Here is a 12202-nt window from a genome sequence, read left to right on the forward strand (position 1 = left end):
AGAAAAAGAGTAGCAGGGCCTCCCCGGTGGCGCAGCGGTTGAGCACTGGGTTGCGAAGCTGCCCGCAGCCTCTGCAGCGCCGGTTCGATCCCCGGCTGCTCCCCGGCCACCGGAGGAGGGTCCCACATGGCACGCAGACCTCTCCTGCCGCCCGCTGCTCCCCTCAGCAGTGTACTTCATCCGTCTGCCTGTTCTGCTCCCTGCTCTGGCTCTGGTGAATTCTCTCACCCTCCCGCACTTCTTACTGTACCCAGTGCTTGTATAAATAAATAAATCTTTAAAAAAAAAAAAAAAAAAAAAAAACAGCAGAACACAGTAGAAACTGAGAGCTACATGAAAAAATGGAAGGGACTATTTCATGACATAATGAACTCCTTGTCACAAAGCCTAATCCAGGGTGACAGCTTGGAGAAAACAGTGAAGACAAGGATTAATGCGGATTGATTCTATTAATTAATAGTATCAAGAGTCTTTCCTGTGGATTCTATGCGAGAGAGTACCAGAAGTGTTACCTTAAGATAGACTTTTCAAAGGATCTACAGAATTATTTTAATAAAATTACAAACCTTTAGCTGTGGATAAATCTGCCGAATCATAGTAAGATTCAGAGCATTTAGGTACTTTGGTCTGTTCAGTGTTATCACTCCCGCACAACCTTTTCTTTCCAATAGTACTTCTTCCGCTGCATCCGTGTGCTTGGACATTCTCTGTGTAAACAAAGAATAACTTCAGGATAAAATAAATTTTTGTCACAAGTGAATATCAAACTTCCAATGCAAATCTTTTACACAAAGTTAATGGTAACTTAATCATATAAATAGGGTTTAAAAGTTATTTAGATGATATAAATGCACAATTTTAAAACAAACAATATGTACCTCTAAAATCTTTTAGTTTTTATTTCTGAATCAAATGATTTACAATAGAACCTAATCCTAGCATTATTTGTACTATAAAATACCCTTGAATCTTTATTTTATTGCTGTATACTAAGTACTATGTTAGGGTCTTGGAAGGCAAAGATGAATACCTGTTATTAATAGTAACAGGTAACTTGAAAAGAAGGTACTATTTGAGCTGGGTCTTGATGTATGCCAAGAAAAGTGGGATGAATAGCACATGTTAAAACACAAGCCACGAATATCTGATGTTAAACATGAATGGTATAAAGGTTGGTTGAAGAAATAATTAATGGGGCAGTATACAGATAAGTAATTTGAGGTAAGATTATAAAATGATGACTTACATGTCATGTATTAGTAAACACTCCCCTATATGCTAACTTAGGGCCTCTCGCACCGTAACTTAGTCACAGGTGTCAATGATCATGTAACATATAGTATTGACTATAATGACACTCGCAAGGAACATGTTTTAAGCCACATAGTAATTTCCTAGGACTCTGCTACACAACTATCAGGGCTATGAGATCACACATATCTTTATCTAAGGATAATGCTTTAAACCTCACATGGGAACAGTGTGCAATGTAAAACTGACAGTCAGTGTAGCTTAGAAAAATTTAACTGGAGAAATGCCAATCAAAACTAAACAGCATATTTACAAACTAAAATCTAATAATCCCCAGAGGTCCATTTTTTGATAGCATTAAGCCACATCTTAACCCAATGTTTAAGTTTTCCTTGATATAAAGTATATGTCATATTTAATGCTGGAGTTTATTTTCTATTAGAAATCATTATCAGATAAAAATTTATTTTTATTTGCTTAACAAAGTTACAGGAAGTCATTAAACAGAAAAGGTGTCTTTTCCATTCAATTAAAACTAAAAACTTTAACAAGATGTATTTTGAACCAAATTGACAAATATCCACAAGTGTGAATCCTGTGATGTCTAGAGTGTGAGGAAACAAAAATACTGTAGGAACATAAACTATGACAGCCTAGGGGGGAAAAAACCACAGACAACACATTTTTAAATGCATATACACTGAGACAGTAATTCTTGTTCTGGAAATTTACCCTATAGATATATTTACATTCAGGAAAATTAAATAAGCACAAGGATAGATACTGAAATGTCAACTATAATGGCAAGAGGCTGGAAATAACCTAATTGTTATCAGTTGGAGACTAGCTAAGTATGGTCTGGTTACTTATACTAAATAAATAAGTCTTATGGAGACTTTATTTTTTTTTTTTTTTTTTTTTTTTTTATAGAGGCATGTTTTTTTTATTTATTCATTTATTTGTTTGTTCATTTGTTTTGTTTATACATGCACTGGGTACAGTCAGAAGCGCGGGAGGGTGAGAGAATTCACCAGAGCCAGAGCGGGGAGCAGAACAGGCAGAAGGACCGAAGTACACTGCTGAGGGGAGCAGCGGGTGGCAGGAGAGGTCTGCGCACCATGTGGGACCCTCCTCCGGTGGCCGGGGAGCAGCCGGGAATCGAGCCGGCGCCGCAGAGGCTGCGGGCAGCTTCGCAACCCAGCGCTCCACCGCTGCGCCACCGGGGAGGCCCCTTATGGAGACTTTAAAAAGGAGGAGGCAGCTATTTCTCCATACACTAGTATGGAAACACCTCAATGCAGACTGTGTTTATCATCCTATCACTGTGTACAATGACACACACAAATTTATATAAAGAATAAATCTCTACATGAATATCCAAGACATTACTAAAGTGGCTACTTTCAATAAAGAAAATTGGTCATCTGAGAGATGGGTAGGGAGACTTTTTATCATATGGGCCCTTTGATTTTTTTGTACCAAATGTAGCTCCCAACCATTCAAAACAGTATTTTAATTTTCTTTTAAAAAAAAGGATAGGCTTTAAAGGTCCTAAGCCATATATGTCATAGAACATCATAATTTTCACTTTTTCACTTTATTGGTAATCAAGAAGAACCTGTAGTAAAAGAAAACTACACACAAGAATCACAAAAGTCAGACTTCCAAATGTCTACTTTTGTTTCCAATAATGTCCAAGAAATAATGAGCAAAGTTTACTGACCAGCTAAAGAGCAGATGTAAATACAGATATAATATAGAATACAAGAAACTCGAATGTATGCCAAAAAAAAAAAAAAAACACCCACTAATGGCTACATTAACTGATAACAAATAACTTTTATTTTTTTTTAAAGATTTATTTATTTATTTATACAAGCACTGGGTACAGTCAGAAGCGAGGGAGAGTGAGAGAATTCACCAGAGCCAGAGGGGAGAGGAGAGCAGGCAGACTGACGAAGTACACTGCAGAGGGGAGCAGCGGGCGGCAGGAGAGGTCTGCGCAGCCATGTGGGACCCTCACTCGGCGGCCGGGGATCGAACTGACACTGTAGAGGCTGCAGGCAGCTTCGCAAACCAGCGCTCAACCGCTGCGCCACCGGGGAGGCCCAACAAATAACTTTTAAAGGTAAAAATCATTTATGGAGCAAGTATAAATAGAAAGTAACCTGGCAATGTAAATAAAGAGTTGTCCAAATGTTTTTATGTTGATAACTCTACACTTCAGAAATTTAGAAACAAGCAGAAATCTAGTGAAATATTTATAGAAGGGTATAATCAATGTTAAAAATATATATACATATACAGAAGAAAAAAAGAACAGCTATATATACAACAAATTATAAATGATGATTTTGGATAAACTTCCTTCTGATTTCTATATTTTCCAAATTGTCTACTCTACAAATAATGATTTTGGTTACTCAAAAATGTCTCAAAGAACAAAAATGTAGGCAAAAAATGGTTTCTATTATTACTTAAAATATCAAAAATGGGGCCTCCCCGGTGGCGCAGCGGTTGTGCGCTGGGTTGCGAAGCTGCCCGCGGCCTCTGCGGCGCCGGTTCGATCCCCGGCTGCTCCCCGGCCACCGGAGGAGGGTCCCACATGGCGCGCAGACCTCTCCTGCCGCCCGCTGCTCCCCTCAGCAGTGTACTTCGGTCCTTCTGCCTGCTCTGCTCCCTGCTCTGGCTCTGGTGAATTCTCTCACCCTCCAGCGCTTCTGACTGTACCCAGTGCATGTGTAAACAAAACAAACAAACAAATAAATAAAACATGCCTCTATTAAAAAAAAATATCAAAAATGGACAATACTTAGTTTATGATACTCATGATTTAATTCAAGGTACTCATATAATACTGTATAGTTCCTGGAAAACATTTGGATATTAGTGGTATATTTTAAAAGGTTCATAATATGATGCTAAGTGACAAAGGATCAAAAACAGCAAGCATAAATCAAAAATAAATAAAATATGTAAAAGACACAGGACCAAAAATACACAAGACAAAAATCAGAAGGAAATATACCAAAAGTCTTAGTAATGAGACTTGGGAAAGACCATTATTTTAATTTTCTCCTTTGTATTTACTACACTTTATTTCTAAATTTTCAGCAGTCATCTTACACTGAATTTTAAAACAATTTTAATGTTGTTTTTAGAAATGATACCAGATCTTAGTCATTTAATAACTTTTCAGAGAAAGTTTTGAAAAAGATGTGTACCAAAAATAACCCTTTGCACTCCGAATCATTCTGGACATTGGCTACCAGGTACTCGACGCTACTTTGCGGCAGAAACGTGCATTTACAGACCCTCGTATTATTTAGTATAATTTTGGAACCAAGTAACATATTATAATGATATTGGACTTACATGAATTGGGTGACATCGAGGAATGTATATTTGCAAAAAAAACAATATTTTATTGTTTATAATTTTGTACAGTATAAGTTTTGTAACACTCCCCAATATGCATTGCAGGCTGATTAGTGCATGTTTGACATGTCTGTATAGAGGTCTATCTGGAGCTCATCTTCACTACTACTTGTGTCATGAGACTCATTCGTGGTTGGACGCTTTGCCATTGTTCTAATAAAAAATATGAATAAATGCATGGGTTGAAAATTTCTAATTGTTATTACTAACTGACAAGATGATATTTACCAAAATAGCTTTCACCAGACAATTTTTCACTAAGAAAAGAATCACTTTTCCGATTTTCTCCTCGTTAGATCTATGTGCACTGCTCGAAGCTTCAAACCAAAATGAGCTCAGCTTTGAAAATCTTTTCCTCCAGATGTAGACTTGTTTATTTGTAATTATATATCTCACTACACAGTGCGCGCTATGTTCGAAAACCGACCTTTCTTCTACAAACTCCCCTTATCGCTCTTTTCAAGTGGCGTCGCGAAGTGCTCGGACCATCATGAGCATGCATCTCACGTTCTCGTCCGACACAAAACCTGCTGATATTTCTTGTATATATCTTAGTAATTTTACGATATTTTGATTTAATTTCTTGTGCCATTTCAAGATAAAACTTCAGGGAAACATGCATGTCTCAAAAAGTTGCGTTGAAATAACTCAATTCCCCATAATCACTAATAAATTGCAATGTCCCCTGAGAGCGGACATCCGAGTGATATGCTAGAATTCCGATGTCCCCTGAGAGGGGACAGCGGAGTGCAAAGGGATAAATAACCTGGGGAAAGGTTTCAGAATTAACATTGTTAAGAAAATTAGGTTCAATGTGAACACCCACTAGTTAGTACTAGAAGCTGTTTCTGGTCCTTGTTAAACTGGACAGCTGGATTATTATGAAAATTTCTATTACAGAAGTTAACAGATGTATTCTACCTCAGTTAAAGGAATTCTTTACACATGGGTAGTATCAGTCATGACTTTTCTGTAGTTACGGAAGTATAGAAAACATTTGAAAGACAGCAGGATTATCTATTTCACTATCATTTGAACCCATTCCAGGTCTACAGGACCAAGCTGGGTCCCACACAGTTTCAGGGAGATGACAGTTTCAGTCTAGGTGATGCCATAAACTAGTCAAAATGAAGCTTACAAACAAGTACTGTGGCCAGAAATAAAGGACAGCAAAAAGGAGGCAAAGCCAGAACGTGAGTTGTGGTCATTTGTACAGTGAACATATCAGTACACTAAAACTAGATTTCCTGGAATCCCCATCTCTGAATGTTGAGTTACTAATCAAAAGAGAAATTTAAGTGAATTTTCGAAGTGGAGGTAAAGCAGCAGATATTACTCTGAAAACGCTGGTAAGCTACATCCTGTCCTTCCTCTCGTCTATTAAATCTAGCTTTTCTTGCCAGTCCTGCAGACTAACAGGAACCCAGCCCACAGCAAGGCGGTCTTCCTTATACTTCACCCATCAGCTCTCCCTCATAGTCCCATTCTAGAAGCTGGAGGTGTCTGGTTTCTGACTGGCCAACCTTTGTCAGTAGGTGAACAGGAGGGATGATGAGAAACTTGAACTTTTCTGATCCTCTAACTCCACCTATAAATCTTTTCAAAGCTTCTGTCAATATTGTGGAAGATTTACTTCTTATAAGAAATCTTTTGTTGCATAATGCTATGGGGAAAAATAATTTTCCCTCTACCTTCCTAGATTCTTTGTTGAGAAGCTCTATAATAAAAAGGCAGACTAATAAGAGAAAAGCAAATTTAACTACATATTACGGGAGCCCCACAAAGATATGAGACCCAAAGGAAGCTATGAAATTGAGGCTTATATGTGATCCTGCGCTAAATAAAGGGATAGAAGTCTGAGGCATCAAAGGGAAGGAAGGCAACGAATACATAGGGAAGTAAGAAGAGCAAATGTTTGCCCTGCTGTGCAGATAAATCTTTCAAATAAATAAGTTATCACTGGTAATCACTCTCTTCCAGTAGAGGGCCCCTTTCTAATTTCTTTTAGGCAGTTAAGGGAGAAGTAGCAGAGGGAAACTTTTCCTAAGCCTGCTGGTGTTAGGGGGAAAAGGATGTCCCAAAGCTAATTCCATATAGGCTTTGAGGACTCCACCCCCACCCTAGGTCAAAGTCAAAGACACTGGGAACTCCAAATCCCATCATCACCAAAGGAAGGTGGCTGGGACCTGAGGGTGGGGTTAAGCAGCCAGGTGGATATAAAAGGCAGACAGTGGGCTTTGGGGGCTCCCCCATTTTGGCTCTCCGCCAGCTCGCAGCGTCCGGCCAGCTCTGAGAGTGACTTTGGGTTTCCAGGTCGTCGGATCGGGTAGGACGCATTAAAGACTTTATTTCCCTATTTTTTCCCTGAGTTGTACATTTTCCTTATTTCCTTTTCTCTTGTAAATAACCCTTTTATTAACCTTTTGTGTGTGTGTGTAGTAGAGTTTTCATAAGTCCCTTTAAAGCGCGCCGGTGAGGACCCACAGCCAGGAACCCGTTTTAATATCGGGGTTGCTCTATAACACTGGGTCTTGATTGCCTGCAGCTCAAAATAATCCATAGGCCAAAGTGGCATGTTCCAAGGTAGTGTGATACACTCCCCTTCCACCACAGTCACCATGGTTCCACTTCCCTGATTAAACCCTGACTCTCAGAAGACCGAGATAAATAGCTGCATTTTTCAGATACCAATCACTATGAATTTTAAGATAAAAATAAAACTTTTTTGTTATAAAACATGTTACATACAAGTATTAATAAAATGTTATCTCTATACTAACTACATTTCTTTTCTGCTTGAACCAAATCAGATTTGCAAGCCACTCCACCACCACATGCTTCATGACAGTTTTCACTGATCAACTTGCACAGATTGCTGCCCAATACTGGAGGGAAATCTTTAAAATTCTATTATTTGGTTTTAGCTCAGAGATGCTGAGAACTAAGAGGCTCCTCCTAGCCATATAAAAAGAATAAAGCTGAACAGATTCAGTAAATTAAACACTTCTGGTGAGCTCTACCGAAGACTATCCTAGTCCAAAGAGCATCAAGTCTGAAAACAGGTATCTTCAGGAACACAAAAGACCAACATATTTGCTTATCTCAGGCAGAAGCCCCAAGGAAGAGTAACTAAAATGTTGATAACTCGCTAGAGGCCAAGAGTGCATAAGAATGGTTTTGACAAGCAACTATAAACCAGAGACACACTAGGGGAGGTGGGAAGGGGAGGAGAGCTTAGGATCAAGTTAAGGGGGTGGGAAATGTGTGGGGGATATAGCCAGGATGAAAAGTACATGCATTGTGCGAAAATGAGATAAAAAATATGGTTTTGAGGCTCCTGGGAGTCACAGCCAGGGGGAGTTCCGGCTCTGGCTGCTTTTTCTACTTGGAACCCTGGAGGAAGCTTCCCTGCATGGCACAGGCTGGGGCTAGGAAACAGCAGGCACAGCTAAATCCTTTCCTTTCAATATAGAACAAAAAGGCTAAATCTCTGAGGGATGGAGAAAAAGATTTCAAAGCCTGTAGCCCAAGCTCCAGTATAATCCCACTAACAGTGGAGAGGAGAAACGGAGGCCTACAAAATAAAAGCCTTATAAAAGCTTTATTGTCAAGGGGAAAACACTTCAAAACCATAGCTGAAGGGCCTTAGTAATCACAGATAGGGAAAAGGAAGTAGGGTTGGGAGCAGGGAGGAAGGGGGGGGGGTTGCCCTTCCCCCAGAGGAGGGACTGGAACACTTATGAAGGCCACCCAATGAGACTGGTTCACAGCGCCTCCCACACATTAGGCTTATGGGATACAACACCAAAACATGATCCACAGGGGAAGAAATTGTAATACATTTTACCAATACTGAAAATTTCTCCTCTGCAAGAGATACTGTTAAGAATGAACAGACATCACCAAAATGGTAACACAGGACATTCCCTGCTTTGCTCACAAGAAAGCACTAGAAACTATTCAGGAATAGGACACCACCAAGAGAATCCTGTAACACAGGGAGGAAACTAAAGCACTCCTAGCACCTTAGGTACCAACACAGACTGCAACAGAAGGTGTGCCATAGAGAACCAAGTGTCTGCACGACAGGAGGAAGGTGAAGGGTGACATACAAAGGCATCAGTTTGGGGAATGGGGAGGACACAAAGACAGCAGGACTGCCAGTCCAACCACAGGCCCTGTAGGAGAGAGTAGAAATGAACTGCAGGTCCACATCCTTGGCCCTGGTAAGGCCCAAAGCAGATGAGCTGAGGTGCTTCACATAGGCCAGAACCCCAGCAAAAAAACAGCACTATAGACTTGACTCACTCCTCCCTTTATCCCACCCCCTGGGATCCTCAATGGCACTATGAAGTGCCAATAGTCAACAGGATGTTGAGTCCCGGATCTGGTGGTACCCCAAAGAGGAGGAATAACAAAGAGGCAGACGAACCAGTTCTCCCCCATCATATAAACAAAGGCTGGCCTCAGCAAAACATACCCTGCGTAAACAGAGCAGTAACTCATCTACCGTTCTCCCTGCACTGACAGCAGCTGACAATACCCAAAATATAAAGCCACAGCACCACCTGCTGGAAAGGTAAAAGATGCACAGCTCAGTTCTCTGATCTATTGATACAGTTTAAAGTCTTAAAAGAAGCTTAGAGGTGATCATCAACTGGTCAGATAAAAGATTATCACAAAACTTAAAACTTCAACGTAATATGACAGCAGAAGGAGAGAAAAACAATTTTCCAGAAACCAAACTTAAAAGCTGGGGAGAGTATAATTTAACAGCAAGAGAATTTAAAATAGCTGTCAAGACGACACAGCATCTATCATCCACCGACTAGGAAGGCAAGTCACTGACATACCCAGGGATAAAATCTACTCTTAGAACATGATTTTGCTTTTGAGGCAACATTTGGTTTACAACACTGTGTATTATTCAAAGGTAGAGGATCACACCTATTCAGATGTTTGTCACCACACCACCCTCTTCCACACTTTACTCTCCACCCTCCCCCTCTGGTAGCCTTAACTTTACAGATTTCTAGGATTTGGTTTAGTTTTGTCTAGCCCTTTGTTTTGTTTCTTTACATTCCACTGATAAGTGAAACCATGTGATATTTGTCTTTTTCCTTCTGACTTACTTCACTCAGCATTATCTCCTGCAGTTCCGTAGGTTGTCACAAATAAGAACTCATCCTTTTTAAACTGCTGTGTAGCATTCCATCATGTATATATATCATATCCTCTTTTTTTTTACTTAATTTTTTCATTTTTTTAATTTTATATAGTTTATACATCATTTTTCATTTTTGCACAATGTATGCATTTTTACCTTAGTTATAGTCCCCACCCCCCTTGTTTTGATCCTACTCCCTCTCCACCCACCCCACCCCATAGTATGTCTCTGGTTTATAGTTGCTTGTTGATTTTGATTTTTACTTTATTATAATTAGGGTTTTTTCCTGGTCTCTTATTTAGGTTTTCTAAATTCCTGCTATGAGTGAGACCTCCCGGTATTTTTTTCTTTCTGGCTTATTTCGCTGAGCATGATCCCTTCCAGCGCCATCCATATTGCTGCAAATTGCATGTGTTTATCTTTTTTGAATGCTGAGTAATATTCCATGGTATATATGTACCACATCTTCTTGATCCAGTCATCTATTTTTGGGCATTTGGGTTGTTTCCATAGCTTAGCTATTGTAAATTGTGCTACTGTTATAGAGCAACCACTGCCTTTTCCCCCTAACACTACTATAAACATAGGGCTGCAGTTGCCCTTTCAAATTAATATTTCTGTGTCCTTTGGGTAAATACCTAGGAGTGGAATTGCTGGATCATATGAAAGCTCCATCTTTAGCAGTATAGCATATCCTCTTAATTAACTCACCTATACTTGGGTACGTGGCTGGTTTCCACAACTGATTGTTGTAAATAGCACTGCGATGAACATAGTGTGTATATCCCTTCTAATTAGTGTTTTTGCATTGTTTGGGTGGATACTTAGGAATAAAATACCTTAATTATAAGGTAGATCTATTTTTAATACTTTGAGAAACCTCCATACTGGTTTCAGTAAGGGCTGAAGCAGTCTACACTCCCACAAATACAAAGGCTCCTTTTTCTCCACATCCTTGCAACACTTGTCTTTTCTGATCTTTTTGATATGAGTCATTCTCAAGTGTGAACTAGAATCTCATTGTGGTTTTGATTTTCTTTTCCCTGATAAGTGATGAGCATAATATTTCATTTGCCTGTTGACCATATTTATGTATTCTTTGGAGAAATGTCTCTTTAGCTCTTCTGCCCTTTTTTAAATATTTATTTATGCATACAAGAACTGGGGTGTGGGCCAGAGGTGTGGGGTGTAAGAGGATTCACCAGAGAGAGTGGGGAGCAGAACAGGCATATCTACTAAAATACACTGCTGAGGTGAGCAGTGGGCGAGACAGGAGAGGTCTGCTGTGTCATGGGGTTAATCCCTGGGCGGGGTGGGGGTGGGGGGGGTGTTCCATCTCTTACTGCAGTGGCTGGGATAGCTTGATGGCGCTGTGTCTTTAACCCTTGCACCAGCAGGCAAGGCAAGCCCTGGGTTGTCTTCTTTTTGTTGAGTTATATTAAGTTCTTTATAGATTTTAGCCATCAGCCCCTTGACAGATGTGTAAACACAAGTATTTCCCCCCATTCGGTAGGCTCTCTTTTTGTCTTACTCTTAGGGTTACTATGTGAACTTCTACTTCCCATCTCTATCTACTGAAACCCTAATCATGCTTCAAGCCACAAATCACATAAATGCTATTTAACCAGCAAGCTTTGATTGGTTACAAACCCAACATCGTCTGCCCACCTTTATTTCCACCCATAATTTGGTCTTTCTATCACACTTTACTACCATACATTTTTACCTTTATCTTTTTTTTTTTTTTTTTGTGGGACCCTCGCCAGCGGCCGGGGAACGAACCGGTGCTGCGGAGGCTTCGGGCAGCCTCGCAGCCCAGTGCTCAACTGCTGCACCACTAGGGGAGGCCCACATTTTTATCTTTTTTTATTATTCATTTCTTAAGAGCCAGGAATTGTCTTTTTCATAATATTTCAAAGTGTTTAATTTCTTTGCATACATAAAGCACAATTTGTTCGAATGGCACAACTTACAAATTGGTTGATACTGACTCTAGATTATCACATGTACATCCTGAATAAGAACATGATTACTTGCTATCATGAAAATTTAATGTGCAATATCGTTTCATGCAGTCTTACCGATATACCTTCATACCAAAAAGAATTACTTTCTGAAAGAAAAAATGTTTTCTTCTTGTCCGGGTCAGAATTATGTAGAAGAAATGAGTTTTTTGTACACTAAATTAAAATGTTATATAAGAATTTAAAAAAGAACATTATGAAGGAAAAAAATTTTCCCATGAATATTTTTGTATAAGACTATATCCAAATCAGACTATGTCTAAATCAGCCTATGGATATAAATAAGACCTCATTAGTAAGTCCCACTAGCTGACATTAGCTT

General features: G+C 39.5%; 1 protein-coding gene across 2 annotated transcripts in view; it reads right to left on the reverse strand.

The window, feature by feature from the left end:
• The window catches only part of HIBCH (3-hydroxyisobutyryl-CoA hydrolase), a 181766-nt gene that overhangs the window by 43936 nt on the left and 125628 nt on the right, over nucleotides 1-12202 (reverse strand). For both annotated transcript variants that reach the window (XM_054699943.1, XM_037523710.2), the window contains exon 3: nucleotides 567-707. In XM_054699943.1, the coding sequence (XP_054555918.1) occupies nucleotides 567-707 (141 nt within the window). The remainder of the gene's footprint in view (nucleotides 1-566; nucleotides 708-12202) is intronic.

This window comes from Talpa occidentalis, unplaced genomic scaffold (assembly GCF_014898055.3).
Source record: "Talpa occidentalis isolate TD23 unplaced genomic scaffold, MPIMG_talOcc4v2.1 talOcc4.3, whole genome shotgun sequence".
In the NCBI taxonomy this organism is placed as follows: Eukaryota; Metazoa; Chordata; class Mammalia; order Eulipotyphla; family Talpidae; genus Talpa; species Talpa occidentalis.